Source organism: Hyperoodon ampullatus (assembly GCF_949752795.1).
Source record: "Hyperoodon ampullatus genome assembly, chromosome: 3".
Classification (NCBI taxonomy): domain Eukaryota; kingdom Metazoa; phylum Chordata; class Mammalia; order Artiodactyla; family Ziphiidae; genus Hyperoodon; species Hyperoodon ampullatus.
In genome coordinates, this window is record NC_136916.1 from 8447916 (window position 1) to 8474515 (window position 26600).

At 49.2% G+C, this 26600-nt stretch overlaps 1 protein-coding gene across 5 annotated transcripts in view; it reads left to right on the forward strand.

Moving 5' to 3' along the window:
• The window catches only part of FRMD4A (FERM domain containing 4A), a gene marked incomplete at both ends in the record, with an annotated part of 620566 nt that overhangs the window by 557472 nt on the left and 36494 nt on the right, over positions 1–26600 (forward strand). For all 5 annotated transcript variants that reach the window (XM_079698803.1, XM_079698802.1, XM_079698805.1 and 2 more), the window contains 3 exons: positions 2054–2130; positions 7242–7380; positions 14022–14163. In XM_079698803.1, the coding sequence (XP_079554929.1) occupies positions 2054–2130; positions 7242–7380; positions 14022–14163 (358 nt within the window). The remainder of the gene's footprint in view (positions 1–2053; positions 2131–7241; positions 7381–14021; positions 14164–26600) is intronic.

Here is a 26600-nt window from a genome sequence, read left to right on the forward strand (position 1 = left end):
CGGTTGTTCTGGAGTTAATCTCCTTTATTCGCCAGGATTTGGGAGAGGTAAGGACAACTAGGAATTGCACTGAGATCCGAGTTCATTGAGCATTTACTTTGTACCAGTACCGTGCCAAGGATCTGTTGCCTCTACCTTAGAGGAGCGTTATTGCCATTTTAAAGACGGGAAAACTGAGGCTAAAGGAAATGCACTTGCCTAAGGTCACACAGTTTGGATATAGGGGAGTCAGGATTCAAACGGATGCAGTCAGAGTCCAGAGCATGTGTCTGGCCACATTGTTCTGTGTACTACCTCCAGGTTATAAGTTAAGGAGCTGTTAGTTGCGGCGCTTTTGTGTCTGTAGCTAAGTTCAGGTGGACCATCTGTATATATCTAACAATGGGGAGTCAGAGAGGAAATTTTCACGTTTCACTGAGGGATTTATCTGAAAGGGCATAAGACTCAGACCTGGGACTCAAGTAACCGCCTGCACAGGTGGCATTTCATCTGTGATCTGACACAAGGCTATCTGAGCTCACGTAGGACTTGCTTTCCTTGGAACTGACCTGAAAGGAGAAAAAGAAGTACAGTTTTCCTTGGACTTCAGAGCAAAATGTACTCTGAGCTGGGAACAAAAGAGGTAGCTCTGGAATCAGAAAAAAACCATGTCCTCCTCCCTATTAGTCAGACAAAGTAATTGTAAAATTCTGCAGAGCAGGTTGTGAGAAGCATGCAGCCATTCTAGAAACAGTTTTTCTTCCAGCCCAGTTTGACAAAGGGGTGAAGTCCTCTGGCCAAGCCCCGAGGAGCCGTGTCCTGGGTAGAGCAGGGCCGGGTGGATGGGACACAGAAATAGTCATCTTGAAGGAGAAAATGTGAGCAGATCAGAGAGGGTCAGGGGCCCCAGTCTAGGATGAGACCCTGAAAAGCATTTGCCTTAACTGAGTGGGTGAGGAAAGGGGAGATCAGGGGAGGAATCAGCCACTCCCAGGATGAAACTCTGTTTGACCCTTCTTAGGGCTCAATAAACTCAAATTCTCAGTCTCTAGAAGGGGCTACAGTATGCATCAAATATAAATATGAATGTTACGGGCATAACTTGAACCTCTTTTGACATTTCTCAGAGAGTTTAAGTAACTTCCTTTTTCATCCAATGAAAGAACCCCCTTCCAGAGTAATGCGGCAGGCTTGATTACCCCCAAACCCCTTACTTAACAGGCTCCCTCGTCCCAGGAGGAATGTCCACCAGGGCCAGAGGGGCCCATCAGGCAGTGCCAGGAACTCTGTTTAGCTCCCACTGTTCAGAACTGCCTTAATTTCACTCTCTGCCTCCCTGAGCGCAGCAAGCTCCCGGCTGCAGCGCGTCCTGCCAGCCCCAGGACTCCTGATATTCTTTGTGCTGCAGAAAGAAGACGGGCTTGACAGGCTCATATTGTTATCTTGAGTTGCCTGCCCCCAAATAGAGTCCTAGGTGCCCCCCGCCCTTCTCGGGGAAGCTTCCCCAGCCGCCCCAGATCACCAGGGCGAGTTGGGCTCTTACACATTCATGGGCAGGAAGTAGAGTCCCGAGGGGAGGCTGGGAATGTGACCGCCTTCCCATTTCGGCACTGGAGGCAGGAAGCTCGGCTGAGCACCGCAGGCAGATGGCTACTGCTCCCTCCCTGCGTCAGCCCGCCCTCCTCTCCCCCCACCTCCCCCTCTCCTTGGAGGGAAAAGTCTGCAGAGCTGGGAACTGTCTTGGAGAATTCAACAAAGGCCAAGCAGAGCCGGGGAACCACTTGAAAAGAACTTGTTTTGTTCCCGTTGAGAAGCCTGCAGGAAAATCCACAGCCACATTGCTGGGGTTCTGAACTGAAGAGCAGTGCATGCGTGCGTGCGTGCGTGTGTGTGTGTGTGTGTGTGTGTGTGTGTGTGTGTGTGTGTCAGTCAAGCAAGAGGCACGGGAGGTGCAAACAACTGTACTGTTTCAGCTTTGATAAGGAAACTGCCAGCTGTAAGCTCAGCCACAGAGGGAGGACTACAGCCGTGAACCGCCCACTCTTGAACTTCAACTGCATTGTTTTCTGTCCAGATATTCCAATGGAGGCAGTTGGAAAACCTGTATTTCAGAGAGAAGAAGTTTTCTGTGGAGGTTCATGACCCACGCAGGTAAGCTAGACAAGTCCTTTTCTTCTGGGAGCGTGTGGCCTTGCCAACATATTACTTATATTACTATTTCTGTGCTGTCACTGTTCATGTTAATTTGGGGGGGGTGGGAAGAGGGTGGTTGATCGGGAGAATAGAGTTCAAATAAGACAGTAGAGCTTTGTTTTGTTCTATGTGTTGGGAAATACAGTGGGTGTGTGTGTGTGTGTGTGTGTGTGTGTGAGTGTGAAATTAGCAGTTCCACGGTCATCTCATCTGGCTACACGTATTACTTGCTCATACGTGTGGAGTTGTCTTTACAAGCCAGGGCATTTTAGGAAAGATTTGTAGCACTTTAGAACAATCACCAAATCAAAGTGAGCAGTGGTCTGAGTCCTTCTAGAAAGTTTTTGCCAGAGAAGAGTCTGAAGGATGGCTTGTCAGAGCTTCTGAGAACGTTTCAGGTTGAAGAGTCTGCAGCAGAAGGAACCTGCAGCTGAAAGAGTTGTGCTAAGTTGTTTCATTCCGTGAGCTGTAATTTTAGGGTGTTCGCCGTGGTGGGTAGATGTGAAAGAAACACAAGTCTTTTTCTCTCCACCTCACATTGTATCCCAGGGAGCACTCATGTCAAAGTCAACGCTCTCCAAGTCCAATGCCAAACAATAGGGTCCCATTTTGGAATGCAGCAAGCCCTGCGTGGAGGGTTCTCGGGGCAGCATGTACCGTGGCTTTTCCTCTCTTTGTCTGCTAGTCCTAGAGTTATAGGCAGCCCAGAAGCAGCAGCAGAATTCCCTAAAAACAGACCTAACCCTCAAGGATAAATTGCTTTCAGTAGGTCCAAAAGCAGACTTAGAACAAGAAGGTAGCCCTGGGAAGACAGTGAAAAGATCAGGCCGTGTGGAGGAGGAGATGTGGATGTTAGGTGCTGTCCGTTCCCCAGCCCTGGCTCGGGGAAGAGGGGTTGTTGGCATCAGTTCCTCACACACATGGCTTCTGGGTGCTCAAACAAGCTGAGGTGCCTCCCAGAAAGTTCTCAGCATGAGAATAAGATTTTGCCCCATCAGAGGGTGAGGCTTGTGGGGTGATGTCCGTTCCTGCAGCCAGTGATAATCCAGGAGGACTGCTGTGCCGCTTGCCTGGCCACGTAATCTGCTTGAAACAGAACTCCCGTGTAGGGCGAGAACTCCCCCTGGCACCCCACAGTTACTGACAGGCAAGCGGAGAACATCTTAGAGATTCGTGTCTCGTTGTCAGGCGATAATAGGGAGCGTTGGTAGTATAACAGCCTGTTCAGCGTTTTTCAGGGTCCTGTGATGAAGGGTCTCGGGATCCAGAGACCCTGTCTCTGCAGAGCAGGAATCCATTGATTCAGGCCAGGCAGGGGGGGCAAGAGATGCTGAAAGTAATGTCCCAGAATGAATGTTGCCACAATGGGTCAGATGCAGAAAGCAGATGATTGACAGAATGAAGACTGGAGATTGGATGGTCTGAGAGGCTGGCGTAGGACTGGACAGATTCTCCAGGCCTGTGCTCTGTGGGGAATTCTGCTAATGCAGAGGTACCTTGGAGGCAACCTTGAGTGAGTGGGCAGCGTGTGTGTGTGTGTGTGTGTACTCGTCTTGTTCTTTCTGTGTCTGGGTCTATTGTCCTATTGGTGATGTAATTCTAAATTCCCTTCCCTTTCCCAAGACCCAGGGATATTGGAAAGAGTCCAAACCTCATGTTACTATCATGTGGGCTTTTAGACTATTAAATGAAAGTGATCAACCTCACATTTGTTGAGTAGCTCCTATGTCCAGGCACAGTTACGTGTCCTGGGGTATAGAAGGAAGCCCTGAAAGAACTTCTAGCACAGTTGGAGAGACAGAAGAAGGAACTTGATGTTGATTAAGTGTTTACTACGCACAGTCACTGTTCTAAACACTTGGATAGTTATCTCATTGGGTCCTCGCTCTAACCCCAGAAAATAGGTACTAGTATTCCTGTTCTACCTGGGAGACAGGCACGGAAGAAGCAGAGTAACCGGCTCCAGGTTACAAAAAGCTAGTTAAGGGGTAAAGACAGGATATGAACCCAGGGAGTCTGGCTCCAAAGCTTATGTGACTTACCGCCATGCTATACACAGACAGCGGGTACCAAGTGCCAGATGGCACAGCCTATAAATGCTGAAGGTGGCCAGGCTGGTCTGGGGAGGCTTCTTGAGAAGGAGAAATCTTAGCTAAGGATGTAAAGCTCAAGGTGGGCCCTCAGGGGGATAAAGATGTCAGGCAGGTGGGCCTAAGAGAGAAGTGCAGGAGCCAGAGGCAGTCTGAGCACAGAACGTGAGCACGTCCCCTCAAGGAAAGTAGTCCTCTGTCAGTCTAGAGACACGCAGGGAGAGGAGAGGCGAGGCAAGGAGAGGCCAGAGACGTGGCTTCCTTGATGGCGGCGGTGGAGACCGAGGTTGACAATGCATTTAAAGGCACCTTTTCCAAATGCTCAACAGGGCAGGCAAAGGGGATTGTTCCAGGTTAGCTACTTAGTTTAGTGGCCAAGCCAAAGCTCCAAGCCCGTGTCTTCCGGGGGGTTGGAGCCCCGCCTGGCGCTGCAGTAAGCACTCCTCTACGGCCTCCTGGCCCTGCTCCGGTTAAACATGTCATCCTGCGGCTGTTGCCTTGTTTATCTGAACACAGAAGAGTCACCTAGTCAACTGAACTGTGCTGGGATGGTTCAGGGGTCATCCCCTCCCCCAAACCAGGAAGGAAGCCAGGACCAGAGTTCTAGGATGGCGAGTGCCGTGCAGAATTGTGTCCTGAAGATGGACGTCCTGGGACACTGCGAGGACAGGGCATGGCTCAGCTGTCCCAGAAGATGCTTCCGGATTTGCTCTACTGGACCGGTGTCCTAATCGATACCCAGCGTTGTTTCTGCGGTTCTCTGGGCTTGGCAAATATTCCGTCTCTAAGGTTTTGGCAAAGCAGGAGGAGTCGGTGGGCTGGGAAGAGCCTGAAGCAAACAGTGTAGAGAAGAGAGAAATTCATAATCGAGCAGGAGAAGCACTCTGAGAGCATCTGATTTAGGTGCTCCTGGGAGCTCCCAGACCAGCCAGCCTCTTCCCTCCCCTCCCCCGCCTTACCTGAAAAATACACCTAGCCTGGCACTGCTCTCACTACCGCCCCTGGAATACATTTCAAGTTCCTTTTCCTTTCCAATTCACCTTTTCTGGGAGAGAAAAAAAATGAATTTACTCCCAGGATCAGCCATTGCCATGGAAGCCAGAGTGAGTATTCATATCAGTTTCTTTTTATACATGCAGAGACCATGGGGGTTTCCTCCTTACTCTTGCTGGCTCCTTTTCCATTATTTTAAATGGTGTGTTCCTTTGTGAGCTGGCATTCTCTCTTAACTTTAGTTATAACCAAAGGGAAGAATAATACTCTGCTTAGAATCAGTAGCATTAACTAACCACCGGATTTGAATTCCTCCTTAAAAGTGGGTCTGGAGAACACCTACTGTTAAATCTTGAGCCCCCGGGGCAAGGTGATCAGAGCAGCTTCTAATCTCCTTCAAGGGAAAACTTGGCATGAAAATAATGTGATTATTCACAAGTCCTGACTACCCCAAGGTTCATCCAAATGAGATAGCTCAATCTTGAACACACATTGTTCTTCTGGTGTGCACGTAAGATACCCCAAACCTCACCCCGCTGTCCCCTCACCTTGCCCTACACACACACACACACACACGTGTGCACTCACACGCACGCACATGCACACACATGTATGGAAACACATTCTCAGATTTCACTTGCAAAATCGTGTACCCATCCTATAAAGTATACTTCACTGAGAACAATCATAGAACTCTTTTTCCCCTTGATTCCATTAATGTGATGAATGATGTTGGGACCGTTCTTTCCCACCTTCAGTTTAAAGTCTGCCTCTCTGCTCTGTGCATACGGCCTCCACATCTCCTACAGACGTGTATGTGGACGTGGGTAGTGGGTCGGCATTGGCCGGGCTCATTTCTTCCTGCCTTTCCTCTCCTGATTCTTTATACCCCACCTGCCCTCTGAATATATTTGAAATTGATAACCAACTTTCGAGGAAGATTGCATGAGAATAATGTAAGCAGTTCTGATTGCCTGAGATGCTGTGACAATTAGAAGAGGAGGTGCTCGTCCTTCACCGTAGGCTGCTTTGCCTGCTTAATAAAGGACATTGTCAAAGGCTCTTCCTGTCTCTGAAGTTTGTCTTGGCCCAGTGCCAGGAGCTGAAGATCAGAAAAGACCGTCCCGTGACCTAGAATGACCTGTCTTATTCCAGACAAGGCAGAGGCTTAGCCAAATTCTGGACCCTAAGGAGCCAGTAAATCAAAAGATTAGCATGATTCACGGTAGCCAAGATATGGAAACAACCTAAGTGTCCGTTGATGGATGAACAGATAAAGAAATTGTGTATATTCACAACGGAACATCATTCAACCTTAAAAAAAAAAGAAGATCATGCCATTTACAGCAACATGGATGGACCTGGAGGGTATTATGAAGAGAAATAAAGCAGACACAGAAAGACAAGAACTGCGTGATCTTACTTATAGGTGGAATCTAAAAGAGTCACAGGCAGAGAGTAGAACAGTAGTTACCAGGGACGCAGAAGTAGGGGAAATGGAGAGAGATGCTGGTCAAAGGGTATACAAAGTGGTAGTTATATAGGATGAATAAGCCTAGAGATGTATGTACAGCCTGGTGACTGTAGTGAATAACACTGTATTATATACTGGAAATTGGCTAAGAGTGGATTTCAGGTGCTTTCATCACACACACACACACACACACACACACACATACACGATGGTAACTGTGAGGAGAGGAAATGTTCTTTAGTTTGACTGCAGTGATCACTTCACTGTGTATATGTATCAGTACATCCAATCATCATGCTCTATACCTTAAATAGAATCAACTTTTATTTAAAGAATAAAATGAAAAGATGGCCTTTGCCAGCCAGTTTCGTGTGTGCGTGCACGCATGCTCATCTGTCACCTTTATGCCGGAGCTTTTAGGACCCAGTGGGTTCTCGGTAAAAAGCTGTTGACTGAGGATCGTAGTCCCTCATTGTAAATGTGTTTGACCCTTCTGCTTCTTGCTCTCCCAGGGCTTCAGTGACAAGGAGGACGTTTGGACACAGCGGCATCGCAGTGCACACGTGGTACGCGTGTCCGGCACTGATCAAGTCCATCTGGGCTATGGCCATTAGCCAACACCAGTTCTATCTGGACAGAAAGCAGAGTAAGGTAAGTCCCTTTCCTGGGACTGGGAGGGCCTATGACAAGACCAGACCTTGCACTGAGCCGTGAGCAGACGAGGGCCCTTGTCTGGATCTTGTAGCTGGGGGATTAGGAGCTGGATGGCTGGGGAGGCCCTGCATCCCTTGCTCTTGAGATGTGCACAGGTGAGACTGGCCTTTTAGGACTATAGGAGGCAGCTCCTGAGATCAGCTCTTGAAGAGAACAATGTGTCCTCAGGGACTTGGTCAGCCACGGTCAGAGCCACTCAAACCATTTGCTGCAGCCAAGTAGGGCCCTTTTGAGGAATAAGCAGTCAAGTCCTTTTGGGTGTGTAAACAGTGGCATATTGTTTTCCTTTTGAGGAAAAAAAAAAGGAACCATTCGCAACTAATAGACACCACCTAACTGTTGAGGATAATTGCTGTGAAAACCCTCCAGGCTTTTCCAACTGCCAACTCCATTTCTTAAAAATGCAAAACCGGAAACATGATAATAAAAAAAAAAGGCAACAAGTCTGTTTCCCTAAGGTAGACCTGGAGCCTCAGGCCATAGTAAACAGTCATCCTCCAAGAGAGGTTTGACCCAGCCCCAGTTCAGACACACACACGGGGCGTGGTGGTGGGGAAAATGACATCTCCATGGTTCACACACAGCTTACATCAACCCTCTGCCCCCATCTTCCTCCAGCCTTGTCTGCCTGCTTCCCTTGCCTTCCCCGCCCAAGCCACTCCCATTCATTACCCCTCAGGTGAAGAGCCATATCAAGATGGGCTCTGCATCTTTCTCAGGATCCTGCTGGCTTGGGACAGGTGGGGAGTGGAATACAGAACTTCAGAGGGAGATCGACCTTGGCCCCTGGTCTAGTCAGTACCACCACCTGTGTGAGGTTTTATCCCATCCCGTGCGTCCTAGAGAGGGGAGGAAGTGGCAGGACCCTCGGCTTACTGGGCCCAAGATTTATTGGATTGGTGCCCTTTTGGATCCTTGTGGCTTCCTCTTTTGCCTTATTTTCCTTCTGAGTGGAGTTGCTCCTTCCCTGGCTTGGGGGGAGGATTGGAAGGAGGGAGTTGGGATTGAGTGGGAGGTAACAGAAAGATAGTAAGAAAATAGGACAGGAAGAAAGCAAACAGTCCCTCAAGTCATAATTCAGTTTCAATCACAGCCTTTCCCACGTAGGAGTCACGTTCTCCTTTGTAACACATTTTCTCTTCTCTGAAGTCGTCTTCTTCCCCCCTGTTTTGGTCATTTTCGGGGGGTGAATGGGCACAGGGTGGAATATTTTTGTTGCCAGGAATAATGAGAGTATTCTACATCACTGCTGGTCATGGTGGGCATTGGCACAGGAACCTGAGGCCCGATTAGATCCAAAGAAACGGGGCCAGAACCTTTTGACTCATGCTTTAGATAGAGACAGTGGGTGGGTGTCAGTGTTTTGCCCTCCAGTGGCAGGAGTTGGAGGTCAAAACCTGAGACCATTGATTCCATCCTCTGTGTTGTTTGGCGATGCGTGATGAGGGGTAGAGAGTCTGGCAACCCACCTGAACCCCACTGCCAGTGCCTCTTGCGGGCAGACCCTACACACACTGATTTTGAATGGGGAAGAGAAAAAGCCTATCTCAGTCTAAGGGTGGTATATTAGCTGTTAGAACCCTTCCTCTCTCTGCTGGCTTTTCACATTAGAGGATCTATGGGGTAAGGCAGGAGGCCCATCCTTAGGGCTCCACAACCCTGTTCTCAAACATGGTCTTACTGTGCAGCTGGAGAAGCCTTATTCAGCAGGCTTATAGGTCAACCCATTGATATAACAAGTAAACCTCAAAAAGGAGCTATCATAGATCACTTATTAACAAGAAGTGCCTTTCAAGAGACCAGACCAAATGCTCGCAGCAATAGGGAGCTTTCAGGTCAGCCACCCCTGGGGGACTGAAGGAAATGCATCTACCCCCAGGAGCAGGAGAATTTGCCCCAGATAAGCTCTGGATGCTCACAGTGCCTGGAGCCCATGTATTTCTTTCTTTTTTTTTTTTTTTTTTTTTAAAGAAGATGTTGGGGGTAGGAGTTTAGTAATTTATTTTTATTTATTTATGCCGTGTTGGGTCTTTGTTTCTGTGTGAGGGCTTTCTCTAGTTGTGGCAAGTGGGGACCACTCTTCATCGTGGTGCGCAGGCCTCTGACTGTCGCGGCCTCTCTTGTTGCGGAGCACAGGCTCCAGACGCGCAGGCTCAGCAGTTGTGGCTCACGGGCCCAGTTGCTCCGTGGCATGTGGGATCCTCCCAAACCAGGGCTCGAACCCGTGTCCCCTGCATTAGCAGGCAGATTCTCAACCACTGCGCCACCAGGGAAGCCCGCCCATATATTTCTTTTTTTTTGCTGTACATGGGCCTCTCACTGTTGTGGCCTCTCCCGCTGCGGAGCACAGGCTCTGGACGCGCAGGCTCAGTGGCCATGGCTCACGGGCCCAGCCGCTCCGCAGCATGTGGGATCTTCCCAGACCGGGGCACGAACCCGTGTCCCCTGCATCAGCAGGCGGACTCTCAACGACTGTGCCACCAGGGAAGCCCCGCCCATGTATTTCTTATTGGAATTAGTTGCTCAGCCTGCGGTGACTGGTGAGGAACAAGTTCCCCCATAGGGAGGTCCAAGGACTCTGCCTTCCGGTTCTATGACCCCGGGCAAGTCTTTCCTTGCTCCTGCTTGCTTTCCACAGTTAGAGAACAGCAAAGGAAATTCCTGACCAGAATCACTGATCGGTCCAGTGACACAGTGTTGGTGAAGTTGCTTTAGGAGATGTGTGCTATTTCTCACTCTTATCATTACTAATGCAACCTACTGTTCCCTGGCCGACACCTGTGTGTAAAGTTTAAATTCTCTAAAAGTTCCCCCAAGTTAAATCAGAGATGATAAAATTCACCTTAGGAATTGTGTTACAACACCTTTCATTTCTGGAATGTTCTTCAGACAACAGCGATGTGACCCGTCTCCAGTGGGCAGGACGGTTCAGGGTGAGTGCTGGCTGGCAGGCCTGGAATGAAGTGTTTCCAGATATTTCTGAACAGCAGTGTTGGCTGGCATACTGGCCATGGCTTCACACTCTACTGTATCAGGCCATGCCAACCATTCCTTTCTCTGAAGTGCTTCAGCAAAGCCCAGGCCTCCCGAGGGATGCTAATGAACCCCAGAAACAAGTGCAGTCTAGTAGTTGGAGCCAGCAGATGTGGGTAGCTGAGAAGTCTAGTGTTGTCCCCTGGCACTTGGTTATTTTCTTCTTTCAGGGTCCTAGTGTAAATCACTTAGAAAATTCTCTCTCCCTCTCCACTCTCCCACTCTCCCACTCTCCCACTCTCCCACTCTCCCACTCTCCCACTCTCCCACTCTCCCACTCTCCCACTCTCCCACTCTCCCACTCTCCCACTCTCCCACTCTCCCACTCTCTCACTCTCTCACACACGCCCGCCTGTCCACCCACCCTCCATCACCAAAGACAGAGCGGAAAGAGGCTGTATTGGTTCCTTTCTGGCAGCTCATTCAGAATGAGAGGCTGTGCTGGCATCAGTCACATTTGGTAAATTATATCCGCTGACCCCAGAGATCAGAAATGTTGTCAGCTAGATCCAGCCAACGTATGTACCCCAGAGCCAAGGAATGTCTTGTAGCGTTCGGAGGAAAATACTTGAAAGCTTAAATTGTTTAGTCACTGTTCCTCTGAATTCAGATTGAGAACTTGTTGAGTTGGCCCCCAGTCCAAACATCTTTCCTTCTTCTTAATCTTTTTTTTTTCCCCCCTGATCCAGTCTGCTACTCTTCATTCCATCTAGATCAAAAGCCAAGTGAAACCATGTCAGGGGCCAATTAAACCTTGCTTACAGAATACCCATAATTAATACTTAGTACAGCAAGACCCTCAGAGCAAAACATCCAAAACTTTGGAGACTCTTTTGCTTGGGCACAAAGACTTGACTTTATAAGGAGAGAATCTCCCCATCAGTTCATCTCTTAGTGCTCTCTCCCCACCTGGTCTCTTCAGTCACTGTGATATTTCCATTCTAGAGAGAAGCCAGTAATTTCCTAAAACTTCTAAGAATCTAGTCTCCCTTGGGAGGTGTGTCTGTTGTCCTTTTTCCATATTTTGTTTCCTGCCTCCGAGATTGGTGTGGCAGGGCCGGAGGTGGGGCGGGGCAGGTCTTCCTTGAGATTAAGGAGATTCTCCCAAATCTCCAGTTGAGTCATTCATTGAAGCTCACTTAGCCAATTCCTGCCAGGCCCTGATTTATATCCTATTCCTATTCCAGTGTCACTGGCCTTGATGTCTAGCATCTAATTTCGTCCTGATATCACACCTCCGTGGTGTGGGTTTTAACAGCTCCATTTTACAAACAGGGATCTCAGTATCAGAGAGGTTGAAAATCAAGGTCAAACTGTGACTCACTGGGAAGAGCCAAGATTTCAGTCCAGATCTTTCTGACTTCAGAGCCCAGGTCTTTCACCAGGCTGAACTGGTCTGTGTCTTCATGAGTTATTCTTGCATAACTGCAAGCGTGGGCTTCTCTTGGCAAAGCCTGGGCCTTGGTAAAAGAACAGTGTTGAAAGAAAGGAAGTGATGGATTGTGCTTTCTGTGCTTTGCTCAGAGGATAAAACTCAGCCAGGTGGATGCAACTGGTATACAAAATGAAGCAGAGACGCTCCTGCTTTCTGCTACAAGCCAGGAAACCCTGGGAGGCGCTGGCAGCTGGGATTATATTATGAGCAAGGGAGCCCTCACCCCAGGAAGGCAGCCTGGTCCTGAGTGCAGGGACAGAGTTGAGGTCAGAGAGGAGACATCAGTCAAGGAAGGACCAGTGAGATAGAAGAGAGTGAGGACGAAGATGGGTCGGACCCGGTGAACAAAACAAGCACAAAGTCTCAGCATTTCCTCTGCCCCTCAGACTCTCCTCTCATTCACGTGAGGAAAGTACTTGGCGGTCAGAAGTCATGGTCTTTCACCGATTTTGGCATCAACGCAGAGGCCAGAGGAAGGGCAAGGCCTCCGGGTTCAGACAGACCCTGCTGGACCCCTGCGGGCACCTGGGCTCAGGGTGTGAATAAAAGGGAGCCAGGCACTGGTCTGCCCGTCCTCCGTGGCTTCTCCCGTGTGGCGGACAGGCCTTGTCTCAAGCCAGTGAACACGCATCAGAACCTCAGTTGAGACCCTCCGCTGGCTCCATCCGTGCACCCCTGCCTAATCACCAGTGGCCACAGAAAGATCAGCACATGCGGCTTCCCTGGTGGCGCAGTGGTTGAGAGTCCGCCTGCCGATGCAGGGGACACGGGTCCGTGCCCCGGCCCTGGAGGATCCCACGTGCCGCGGAGCGGCTGGGCCCGTGAGCCGTGGCCGCTGAGCCTGCGCGTCCGGAGCCTGTGCTCCGCAACGGGAGAGGCCACAACAGTGAGAGGCCCGCGTGCCGCAAAAAAAAAAAAAAAAAAAAAAGATCAGCACGTGTACAGTTTATACTAGGATTTATAGTTGTTTTCCAAAAGTCCGCAGTGCAGCGAAAGCCGCTTCCTGAAGCATTGTCACAAATTAATTTCTTGAAGGGAAAAAAAAAAAAACGTCCAACACATGCGGGGCACACGCAAACCACCTCTGCCTCCCAAGGTGGGAACCAGAGCAGAGAGCTTCACTGCAAACCGTTGAGTTAGGAACGTAATCACGAATGCGGATTCCGTTTCTAATTGCTCTAACTTGCTGTTACTGTTCGACCAAGTGGGCCAGTTAATTTGTAGAATAAATGGAGTGGACTTTTAACCATCACCTGAAGACTTTGGCTCATATGTTTAGGTACCAAAATAGAAGCAAAGCCCCGTGTCGGGTACTCCCTTGGTGGGGACCAAGCATCCAGATGAGCATTTGTTCCAGAAGCCCTTACACACCACGCTTACACACCACGCTTGCAGGCTGACAGTGTGGTCCCTTCCCAACCCTCTAAGTTTTCATGGCTCCGTGGCTAATAATTTAAGAGTATAAACCACCTTAGAATTTACTGGAACTTCATAAATTTGCTTCAGACATCTCTTAAATCATTCACAAAGCTGAAAATTATTTTTTTCCCTCCTTCTTTTAAGCACAAAATCACAGTAGCAAGTAAAATTTCTACTGTTCATTGAGAGCTATGTAGGAGGCCGGGGGGTGGGGTGGCGGGGGGTGGTGGCGGGGGGAGGGGAGGGGAGGGGACTGGGGGTGGACGGAGGCCTTCACTTGCCTCACTTCTTTTGACCCTAACAAAACCTTGAGCGGTAGGTGGTGCTTTCCCTGTTTTACACTTGCGAGTAATGAGGCTTCGTGAGGTTAAGCCCTTCCCCAAATCAGGACTCCACCGAGGTCTATCTGACTCCGAAGTCCACACTTGTAAGCCCTGTACATACAGCCTGTGGGATAACAGGCTTCGAAAATTCCTCGCCGTGTCACCTCTGGAGCCTTATCTGCTCCCACCAGGGAAGCTTCAGGGGATGAGCCATGGGCCCTGGGGGCACAGACAGAAAAATGCGGCAGTTCGCAGGCCGTGAGGCCGTTTGCTAGATCTCGGGAAGACAGGCGGGCGGGCGGGCGAGCGATCGCTGTCCGGAGGGGAGCGTCCCCCGTCTAACCTGTCTAACCCGGTGGTCTTTCTAGTCGAAGATCCATGCCGCCCGCAGCCTGAGCGAAATCGCCATCGACCTGACGGAGACGGGGACGCTGAAGACGTCCAAGCTGGCCAACATGGGTAGCAAGGGCAAGATCATCAGCGGCAGCAGCGGCAGCCTGCTGTCCTCAGGTGGGTGGCGTCCCCCGCGGACCGCGAGAGGGGCCCCCCGGGGGCTGGGGTGCTCCGGGGAGGCAGGGCGGAGCCGCCGACTCTCATGTCCTGAGCAAGGTTTGCGGCTCAACGGGGATCCGAGGAAACGGCCAAGAGTGTCACCGCGTGGAGGCAGGGGCGGGGGAGAAGCCGCAGTAGAACCTCACGGAGTGGGAAGGCCACCTAAGTGCCTTCGAGCAGCCTCCAGAGCCTTCCCAGTGCTGGTGGCTGAGCAGCAGGAATGCAGGCTCCAAGGACGGACGGCGGAAGGCGCGGGCTGCCTGTGTGTCACTCAAGGAGAATTATACAGGAGGGGCTGAAGGTCAGGGTCGTGGTGCTTTGCTGAGTGACCCACATTCCGTTCCCGGGGGACTTCTCGAGGCTTCCCAAAGTACAGAAATCCCTTGATCCTTTGGAAAGGAGAGACCTGTCGCCGAGTGTGGTCTGGTGCGCTTGGAAAGGGAGGGTCAGGGGATCGGATGGCCGTCTGTTTCTGCGGGGCCCTGGGCCAGTCATTTGTCCTGAGGTGTTGGGAGGGGTAAAAATGCCCCGAGGTTTGAGATGGGGCTGGACCTCAGGAGGAGGGGTGCCATTGGCTGGAGTGACAGGAAGGAGGGCGGCTTTGAGTTGGAGCGAGGGGGAGGCAACAGTTGTCTGGAAATGTTAGAAAAGTATAGCGCAGTTCACTCCCCAGGCCACGTGGTCAAGGCCTGATTATTCTTGGAGCCAGTACGCACTTCCTTGCCTCTGAGCCAGAGAGTAAAGCAAGAAGTCTTTGCCCTACCTCATCTTCCAGGGTCATCTCTGTACACGTGGTGACTGCAGACGGTAACAAAATAAAGGAAAAAGACAGGAGGGGGTGGGGAAAGCCGAAAGCTGCCTAGTTAGCTTCCGGGCTGGTGGAGTCCGATCAGAGCCAGGAAAACCTTCAGACCTGAAGGGCCAGGGTGAAGATGGACAGGCCTTTCTAAGGTCCTGGGAGGACCCAGGTCATGTGTGCACGGGGCCAGGCGTTTTATAAAATCCGTGAACGTAGTACATTTTGCATTCTTCTTCTTAAATAGAGCCACCAAAATTATGTAGGTTTCAGGCTGCACAAAGTTGTTTCTGCCGCTGCCAGATCACCGTTAAGGTTCACCGTAAACCTCTCGCTGTCCTGGATCCTTCAAATGTTTTCATCGATACAATGGGCCAAGTAATCATTGTTTCTGAGGCTTAGAGGTTTACAGTGAAGACCGTGGACGGTGCTGTAGTAAAGAGAATGCCATTCAAAGTCCAAGACCCCTGCCTCGAATTCCAGCCACTTCCTGTCCCCTGCAGAATGATGAAGGGTGGGGCCAGAGTCAGCCCTGTGACTGTCCTCTAGACATCCCTCTCCCCCGTTCAAGCCCAGAGTCTCAGCTCTGAACCTGGATTTAACCTGTCCACTGTCCTCCTAATCCAGCCACAGATGAGCCAGCCTCTTCCTTCAGCCTCAGTGAGGGGTGCATCCCTGCTGTGGTTTCATATCCCCTTGGAAATCTACGTTCGTTCTGAATGTGGCATGTTATACCCAGGAGAAAAGATTCTTCCAGCTCAGGGGTCCCCTGCCCTCCAAGTGCATCGGAACCCCTTGGAGGGTTTGTTCAAACTCAAGGTAGCTGGGCTCCGACCCCGGAGTGCCTGATCTGTAGGTCTGGGGTGAGCCTGGGAATTAGCATTTCTAGCAAGTTCTGACAAGTTCCCCGGTGATGTTGATGCTGGTCTGGGGACCACACTTTGAGAGCCACTCTTCTTGCTGAAGAAGAGATAAAAGCCTGAGGTGGGTGTGCAACTCAAGATCAAGGAACCTAGGTCTCCCCACTTTTACACCTGTGTCCTGGTCCATCTGCTCGGGCCCTTTGTCTCTGGCAGCTGCCAAGGGTACAAACGTAATAGCAGGTAGAGAGGAGGTGGTGAACAGGAGCCCCAAAGCATCTAACATGGAACTGACATCATTCAACCATCAGAAATGAGATCCAGGGACTTCCCTGGCGGTCCAGTGGTTAAGACTCTGCGCTTCCACTGCAGGGAGTGTGGGTTCCATCCCTGGTGCGGGAACTGGGATCCCCAGTTTTTTTGGCGGCACGGCCAAAAAAAAAAAGTGGGGGGAAAGAAATGAGATACCGAGATCCAGGCATCTTCAAGACTGGAAAGCAATTCCTCTCTGTTACCGCCAACAGCTTGACGTTAATAATCAATCCCGTGGGCTAGGAGGTGAATCAAAAGAAAACTTTCCTGCTGAATCCACTCCCACACCTAATATAAGCATCTTTATCTCAGGATATTAGAGCCATTTTTTCATGTCTGATAACTTAGTGACGAGGACCCCGGGCAAAGCTGTTTGGGCATCAATGGAGGTAACCGAGGCCCCCTGCCTGCCCCACTTCCGCGGTGGCTCCATCCTTAGGACCGAGACCCTCGGCCTTTTCCCTGCCCACCTTCTGCTGCTCAGCTAAGCAAGAGGAAAGCTGGGCAGACGGGGGCTGAGGTGGCGAGGTGTGAGCCGTGCCCCATGACCAGGCCAGGGAGCACTTCAAACTCAGCCCAGCCCTGCATGTTAGATCCTGAAGAATGGTCCTTAACTGCTGAGGCTCCGTGGGGAGGTTCCCCCCCGCTCTGACTTAGGAAAGGCCACGGGTCAGTGGAAGGAGAGACCTTGCACAGGAGGTGTTCCATCAGTCAACTCGGGGAACTCCTAGGCCCTGTCGATCTGGCCATCACGGCCACCAGGTCTGATTGCTGCCCCTCTGACTGTTCATGTGCAGGAGAAGATGCCTTCACCTGAGGCCTTGAAGCCCCACCTGGACGGGACGGTTTCCCATCCCCCACCAGACGGCAATCTAGGCTAGCCTCCACCCATGCTTTTCATCCTTTAGTGCGTCCTGCCTGACTGCGTGTGGAGAAGGCCTCTTAGTGATGGGCTCCCACAGCAGGAGAGGGCGTCGCTCTTGCGGGATGGCCTTGGTTTACGCACTCTTTTTATGACACGTTCCAGACCCTATGAGCTACCTCTCAGGAAATAGGATACAAATAACCTAGTATCCTATTGGATCAATTATTGTCTCTCCTTCACCTACTGCCTCGTGCTAAAAAAAAAAAAAGATGGTGTCTGATAAATAGTCCTGAAAAGCATTTTGAGAAACTGATCATCACTTGAGAATTCTTTTTTGCTACCTCTAACCCTGTGCCTAAGACTCAGTAGATGTTCCATACACGATTTTTTAAATTTTTTACATGATTTCCCCATGACTCATTTATTTACTGCCTGGAAATTTGTACCTTTTGACTCGCTTTACCTATTTCGCCCACCCTCAGCCCTTGTCTCTGACACCCGCCAGTCTGTTCTTTTTATCTATGAGCTCAGGGTTTTTTGGTTTTAGTTCGTTTGTTTTTAGAGTCTATGTATCAGTGAGATCAAATGGTATTTGTCTTTCTCTGATATACTTCACTTAGCATAATGCCCTTGGGGTCCACTTATATCGCAAATGGCAAGATTTCATTTTTTTTGTTATGGCTGAATAATATTCCGTTGTGTGTGTGTGTTATAGTTACAATTTCTTTATGCATTCATCCACTGGTGGACACTTGGATTGTTTCCATGTCGTGGCTATTGTGAATAATGCTGCTATGAACATGAGGGTGCAGATATCTTTTCCAGTTACTGTTTCATTTCTTCAGATAAATACCCAGAAGTGAAATTGCTGGGTCATATGGTAGCTCTATTATTAGTTTTTTGAGGAACCTCCATACTGTTTGACCTAGTGACTGCACCAACTCACATTCCCACCAACAGGGTATGAGGGTTCCCTTTTTTCCCCACATCCTTGCCAACATTTGTTGTGTTCTTTGTGATGATAGCCATTCTAACAGATGTGAGGTGATTTCCCTTTGTGGTTTTGATGTGCATTTCCCTGATGATTAATGATGTTGGGTATCTTTTCATGTACCTGTTGGCCATTTGTATGTCTTCTTTGGAAAATGTCTGTTCAGATCCTCTGCCCGTTTTTTCATTGGATTTGTTTTTTGTTGTTGAGTTGTATAAGTTCTTTATATTTTTTGGATATTAGTCCTTTATCAGATATATGATTTGCAAATATTTTCTCCCATTCAGTAGGTTGCCTTTTCTTTTTGTTGATGGTTTCCTTTGTTGTGCAGAAGCTTTTTAGTTTGATGTAGTCCCATTTGCTTATTTTTACTTTTGGTGCCTCCACTTGTGGTGTCAAGTTTTAAAAAATCATCACCAAGACTGATGTCAATGATACACGATTATTAAAATTAAATTTTGAAGGATACTAGTAAGAATCCTGCATGTGCTGCATTTTAAGAACCTTCTACATTCCCAGAGTGTGTGCTATCTCGGTCCTTGCCAAGATCGCTCATAAACCTGCCACTAACATTTTCCCTCCAATTGGACTGTATCGCTTTTGTCCTGATGGTATCAGACCCTCAGAGGTTAATCCTGTCAGATCAGGCCCCTCCTGCAAACGCCTTCCTTCCTCATTATCTTTCCTTTATCCTTCCACCCTTGTCTGTCCCCAAATTGTGCCGTAACTGAGCCGTGTAACCACACTGTGATATTGCTACGGTATAAGCATTTTTTCTAGCTCCCGAACTTTGCTAGGGCCTACGCGTAACATTTGAAAAGTTACAGCTTCTCTCCTCAAAGAGTTTGCTTTCTATTTATTGATGTAAAACAGAGATAAAATATTTCCAACTCTTAGTAACTTTGAAGGTGATTTTCCTATTTAACAAGGGTACATCATTACGGAGTAGTGGACTTCAGTCATTTTAAAGCTATCTGAGGTCTCAGATGCTAAAGAAATGAAGACATGTTATTGATATCATTGAAGAAGTCAGAAGTCCACACTTACTAATGACCTGAGCCAGGGGCTAACATCTCAAAAAGAAAAGGTCTGCAGAGGTGAAATGATTTACTAAGGCTCGGGGCCAAGACCCTCTGCGTTCTTAGGTGGTAACGCCCAGGGCTGTCCCGTGGGAGACCTGTAGTCCTACTAGAGACCCTTAGAGGTGCTGAGCCTTCTGAGCTGTGTCGGATTAAAAGGGATCAAGCCCTCACCTCCCAAAATTGCACTGCATGAGATTCAGACCCTAGGAAGGTTATGGAACCCGCGTCCCAAATCCATTCGTGAAGGGGCTCCGGCGGGCAGGCTTTGAAAGGAGGTGTGAGGACCCTTGTCCCAGAGCATCCCCTGGAGGAAGGGACGTTGAGGCAGCTCAGGGCGCAGCCCCCGTTCCAGGCCGGCAGAGCCCCACCCCCGCCCCCATCTTGGTCTCCTCACAAGCTCTGCACCTCTGGGTAACCAACCAGCCAGCCTGTTGCCTGACCACTGCGGGGTGGCAGAGGCGGGGTGGTGACAAGCAGGGGACGTTGTAGTCACTGTGCCCTAGGAGAGCCTCCAGATTTTCCAGCGTTCAGATAGAGTTTGAGAGGACAACTGTGAATTCAAAACATTTGGTGATGATGATGTTTTCAGAATTCAGAAAAAGCATCCGAAATCCTTTCTGTGGGAACTTTAAAGGGTTTATTCCTCTCTTCCTTACCCCCATTTCTTGAAATCTCAGAAACAGATGGGAAAGGGAAAAAAATGGAATGACAAAAGAAAAAACCAAACAACTGCATGCTGAACACGCATCGCCTTTCCATAGCTCCTCTGAAAGCGGGAAAAAGTGTAGGATTGTCCCAGCATTGCTTCTGGAATTTGCCATCCCAGAACAGTTCTGGTTTCAGTAGGAGGGTAGGGGCTCAGGGAGCTGTGTTTTTGCTCTCAGCCGATTTAAAGAAAATGGCACAGACTTGCTTAGGAGGCACTCTGTGTTATGCAGGCCCATGTGGGCTGTGCATTAACTGCCCCCAAACAAAAAAATGTTACTGCACATCCTTTCTTAGGGGAATAGAACAGTGAGACTGATGCTGGCTTTTTGATTGGAAATACAGGGCCAGAAGCCACCCACTGTCTCCAAAAACAAAATGGCATGTTGTGTCTATAAATAGGAATTGGGCTGTGGGATTAATGATACGATATGGCAGTTGAGTCATCTTCATTGTCAAGAGTAGGATTGCAAAGAATGTGATGATGGATATTTGGTTAAAAAAAAAAAAAAAAACATGAAATATAACAAAACCCTGCAGTCTGCTGGGATCCCCCAGCTCTGTCTGACCCTTTCCGCTCTGGAGAAAAACATGTTGTACTGAGTGTAGGGCCTGCTCTGCCTGGGACCCATCCATGTCCATGACTCAACTCTTCACACGTTCGCCCTCTCTGAATGCCAGCACTTCCTGCCATTGTTGGGCAGTTTATTAATAACTAACATAATAATGAGGGTGCCAGCTGTCTGCCGTCTCTCCTTCCAGAGAACTGATCTGATAGGGGTCTGCCAGCTTTATGGTCAGGGCTGTATTCAGCTTAAAATACACGGCCTGAAGTTGGTATCAATCACATGATGTTTGGGGGCTTTTTTCTTCTTCTTTTCATCTTTATCCTTTTTTTTCTTTTTTTTAGTATGGATTTTATTCCTACAGTTCAAATTTATTTCCTTTATGTCTTGCAATTACTTTATGTCAATTTTTTTAAATTGGGGTATAGTTGTTTTACAATGTTGTATTAGTTTCTACTGTACAGTGAAGTGGAGTTCCCTGTGCTATACAGCAGCTTCTCATTAGTTACCTGTTTTATACATATTAGTGTAGACATGTCAATCCCAATCTCCCAATTCACCCCACCACCACCCCCCGCCACTTTCCCCCCTTGGTGTCCATATGTTTGTTGTCTACATCTGTGTCTCCACTTCTGCCTTGCAAACCGGTTCATCTGTACCATTTTTCTAGATTCCACATATATGCGTTAATACACGATATTTGTTTTTCTCTTTCTGACTTACTTCACTCTGTATGACAGTCTCTGGATCCATCCACGTCTCTACAAATGACCCAATTCCATTCCTTTGTATGGCTGAGTAATATTCCATTGTAGATATGTACCACATCTTCTTTATCCATTCGTCTGTCGATGGAACTTTGTCAGTTTTTTTGCTGCCCAGCATGTGGGATCCTAGTGCCCCAAGCAGGGATCGAACCCACGCCCCTTGCATTAGAGGCATGGAGTCTTAACCACTGGACCGCCAGGGAAGTGCCATTTTCATCCTTTCTTTTTGGCTCTCATTCTATCTCTTCCCTCTGTTTCTCTCCAGCCTTTTAAAGGTTCCTTTGTCGGCTGCCTGTCTCTTCTTAAGTCTAATGATGCCCAGGATTCCAGGGACCTTTAGTGTTGGTCCCAGGCTCAGTGCCCTGCAGATGAGCTTAGCCGGCAGCACTGCCAGAGGGCTCGCCTTCTGCCAGAGCGTGTTTATATGGGACTGTGTAACCGGTGAGGGCTGCAATATCTCTTTCCGGGGAATGGATGTTTCTGGCCGTGGCTTGAGCAGGACAGACCTGAGTCAAAATTGTGAAAAGACAGCACGGTTGTCCCTTTCTGCTCTCTCACTGGGGGTAAAAAAAAAAAAAAAAAAAAAACTAATAAAGCCATTTATACTGATATAGTTACATCCGCCCATGTAAAGGAATATTTGCCTGCTAAAGAAAACCAGGGCAGAATGATAATCTGTAACCTAAGTGAACGACTTTGATGGAATTTTAAAAACTGAAAAAGAAATATCACCGTCCCCTCCCATAGCCTTTGCTCTCTTCCCATTTATTGAGACCAGCCTTCTCAATATTACAGTCAAATCACAGAATCTTGGAGTCAGAAGGATAAGCCCCCTTATTTCACCATATAAGAAATGGAAACCATATACATTAACTCATAACAGTAGTTTCAACTAGGTTTCAACTACCAGATGCTGCTAATTGTTTAAATCACTGGTTCACTTCTCCCCCTCCCTCCCTCTCCCCCAACCCCGAACCTTTCTCTTTGTAATTATCTTTGTACCCTTCACCCTTTGGTAAAAGTGCCACTGAGCACTTTTTTTTCCCCTGAGTCCCAGAGACTCTTCGCTGCCACCAAATGGCGTTTATTTTCAAAGTGCTCCCATTTCACTGCTCTTTTACATGCACTGTTTTATTTTTAAAATATCCGACCCTAATGACAAGTTCTCCAGGCGTGCACTTTTCATGTGAAAAAATCACATTTCATTCCCTGAGACGCTCTCCAGAGCTCCCACACAGTCATCCTGAAATCTGCCAGGTGGCTTTATTTCCCATGTTCTCTGAGGACATCTTTTCTGTAAGGAACTCATAATTGAGGATTTGTAAGGCAAATAAATATCTCTTCATCATAAAGGGTTCAGACCTTTTCCTTGTATTTATTCCTGGGGTGTCTGCCAAAACTTTTCCTTACAGCTTTTGTAGATCTGCTGGGAATATGCCTACTTGCTTTTTTTTTTTTTTTTTTCGTAAGAGTCTAAACAGACAGATTGTCATTTCCTTCCCTTACTTTTAGGACAACAGATTTCTTTCTTCTTTGGGGTACTGTTTGTTTCAAATTTCCCCTGCTTTCAGAGAGGAAAGAACCCCTTCTGTCTCCTGAGATCAGTGGGGCTGGTCATCAGAATTCCATCTGTGTAAAAACAGATGAGCCCCGGTTCCCGGCAATATTCTGTTTAAGAGGATGCGTTCTCATATCCGGTGCAGCGTAGCCCAGAGTCTTTTGAAAGATTGGAACACATTCTCCGTCTCAGCCCGATGAGGACATCCTTCCCCATGTTTGCCGGCTGGGAGGGGACCTGCTGTTTGTGTGGGCCGGCCCTCCCCACGCATCCTGCCCCAGGGCACCAGCTGCCCGCCGGGTGACACCTGGAGTTCCCTCGCTGGAGCACGAGAAAGTCCAAGAGGCGGTTTCTCCAGAGGTGGCCGAAATATGTCCGCCAACAACATCCCTAGCATCTGGGAGTTCACTCGGGAGATTTCCAAATACCCACTGAAAGTGCCTTTCTGATCTTCAGTGCATCATTCAAACACTCCCGGCTGTGTTTGGATTGGAATTGTCTTCTTTGGGGTCAGGCCTTTTTCTCCTCCTCTCCAGCCAGCTGAGGAGCGACCTATTTCTATAAAGGATGTGGATTGAAAAATGATCATCAGATGGCTAAAGGCAAAAGACATGTTCAATGTGAGCTCATTCAGAGAGATGTTGACTGAGCAGTAAGCAGGATGAAAGGCTTTCCAGAGAACTAATCTGATGCCGACCCTCCCGGCACTGGACCACAGGGCGACTCGGCCTCCTCCGACCTCATCAGCCCCGCAGGTTCATTGCCTCATTGGCCCGGGATGCGGCAGCTGCCGCCTCTGCCTGTCAAGTGCGCGGCTCACGTCCTCCTTCGTCCTACTGGACGGCTTTTCACAGCCGGACGCGAGGCTCTCTGAGGGCTGGACCCACGGCCAGTTCCCTGTCTCCCTCACCCCACCTTGCACAGAGAAGGTGCTTCAGAGACTTCTGTGGCTTCCTTGGCGCATCTGAAGGACCCGTGGGCTCCTCCTTTCTGCCTGTGTGTTCCTCCGCGCGGTCCCGCAGAAAGGGTCTAGGCTGGAGAGGCAGGTAGGCTGGCACATGAACCGTGTTTATGACAGCCAGACCCCGTTCCTGCCCTCATGGTGCTTCCATTCTAGGGACGCAGCAGACCAAAGCACCAAGTTGGAATCGAGCTGTGCCTCCTGACGTCCCAATGACCTCTTCTATGAAAATGGGGATAATGTTTCTGTGAGGATGAAATGAAGTAGAACGTGTGGGAAGCTCCTATCAGGAGTTCTGTGAAAATCCCCTCCCGTTCCTTCTTCTCCCGAGTTTCCCGCAGGTGCACCTTCCACCAGCCTTCCGGCTTCTTGCCTAGTCACTGTTCTTCCTCTTTTACATTCTGAGGCCCCCCAGAATTGGGGTGCCAGCTCCTAACAAAGGCCAGGGGACACTCCTGAATACAAATGACTACAAATACTCATGTAGTGCCTATTACGTTCTGTTCTAAGCATCTTGCAAGCCAATGCAAATCAATCTCATTTGATTCTCCCAACTTTTGAAGAAGTCCTGCTTTTTTAAAATGTGTTTATTTATTTATTTATTGGCTGTGTTGGGTCTTCATTGCTGCACGCGGGCTTTCTCTAGTTGCGGCGAGCGGGGGCTACTCTTCATCGCGGTGCGTGGGCTTCTCATTGCGGTGGCCTCTCTTGTTGCGGAGCACAGGCTCTAGGCACGCGGGCTTCAGTAGTTGCGGCACGTGGGCTCAGTAGTTGTGGCTTGTGGGCTCTAGAGCGCAGGCTCAGTAGTTGTGACGCACGGGCTTTGTTGCTCCGCAGCATGTGGGATCTTCCCGGACCAGGGCTCGAACCCGTGTCCCCTGCATTGGCAGGTGGATTCTTAACCACTGCACCACCAGGGAAACCCGGAAGTCCTGTTTTCATTCCCATATGAGAAGGGAGGTAACAGATTTAGAGTGGTCATGTGACACTGCCGAGTCCTCACAACTAGTATGGCACAGAGCTGGGACACAAGCCCTGACTTGTTAGCTCTAAACTACTAGCTGGTAGACTTCTGTCTCCAGAAGCTGCCAGACCAGGTGACGTTTCCCGAGCTGTATTCACATCCCTCTTTCCTACAAACTTGATGTTACTTGAAAGTTTGGCCACCACCACCAACAGAGTATTTATCCGCTCCTTAGATCTTTCAAAAGCATTCAGATCACTCCTGTTTTTCCTTGGGTTCGTGCACCAATTGATCGTGCTTGGACAGTCCTTTCCAACTAGCACTTGGCTCCTACTCTGTCACTCTCTACATTTTGAAATCTCACTCTTCTGTGGCTCCGGTAGAGAGCATCCATCCATCTTCATACTTCATTAATCCCAAACAAAGCTCAGATTAAACTCTTACTTAGTATTCAGGTTTAGAGATAATTTGCTTTGGCCTGTTGATAAGATGCAGAGGTCAGTCCTTTAGGTGCTGGTTGATAATTAGACATTTCCTTTTTTTTTTTTTTTTTTTTTTTTTTCCAGTACGTGGGCCTCTCACTGCTGTGGCCTCTCCCATTGTGGAGCACAGGCTCCGGACGTGCAGGCTCAGCGGCCATGGCGCACGGGCCCAGCCGCTCCGCGGCACGTGGGATCCTCCCGGACCGGGGCACGAACCCGCGTCCCCTGCATCGGCAGGCGGACTCTCAACCACTGCGCCACCAGGGAAGCCCTAGACATTTCCTTTTGATTTGAAGCCAAGTATAGCAATAGCTGGGAGAAGGACCAGAGTTGGAGGGCTGCTCGTCTGTTCTGGAGGCGGAGATGGGAAAGAAAAGAGGAGAAAGATGGCGCCGTACGTAAGGGTCCTTTTGTAAAAATTGCAAAAATGACTGCTAGAGGTGAGAGGGAACTGCCTCAGTAAGCTGTTTATTTCAGCACTAGATTCTTGGAGGAATCTTGGGGGTTAGTTAATTGCTCATTTTCTAGTTGGGGACGTCATGGCTCTGAGAGGTTAACAACCCGAGATCTGACACCAATTAACAGCTGACGTGTTGGAAATCCAGGTGTCTTTTATCCTTCACTGCTCCTCTAAAAGATAGCGGATTTCCAGCTTGTTAATTTCTAAGGGGCTAAACGTATAACCTCGGAGTGGGGTTGCCTGTGAAAAGGCACGTGTGTGCTCACGTAACCGGAAGTGGACACATCATAGTCACTGAGAGCTTCTGTACCATCCACCAAGTGTAGGTGCCGACTGGAAATTATTCCTGTGTCTAGAAGCATTTTAGCTGTGCTCACAAACCTTTAGTTGGCAAGACTCTCGTTGTCCTGCGCCCCTGAGGCTCTTCTGACTGCGTTTCTCCCTGGATTCATTCTGTTCTGTCACTTGAGAGGATGAAGAGTGACTCTCTGCCTCCTGATTTCTGCCTCTCTGGCTGGCCTTCCTTTTAGATGTCACGCATGCTATTCAGGGGACGTCTAGAGGGTGACAGCATCTCAGAGCACTTGGAGCTCCTTCTTCTGATGCTCTTGAGTTTCTGTCAGTGTGCTGTGCTGTTGATGTTGTCATCTTGTCCCTGGGCACTCAGCTGCCCCCCCCAGGGTTGCCACATTGGCCTGCTTACAGATAACAGCCCGACGGCTTCAGATCCGACAAGCTCCAAAAGAGAGCAGCTCTAAGAACTCAGCGCGCTTGTCCAGACAGTGCGTTTCCTTTACAGAAACAGAGGCACTGGGAACCTCTTTTCCAAATGCATTGTGACAAGAACCCCACTGCAGAGCTGCCCCTAGCTTGAGGGTGGAGTGGGGGGCCCCAGAACCTGCCAAACCCCTTGACTCCATCCCAGCCTCATCCACAGGTGCACCAAAGGCATAAATGCAAACCCAGGGGCTCAAGAAATGAAATTTGGGGCTTCCCTGGTGGCGCAGTGGTTGAGAGTCCGCCTGC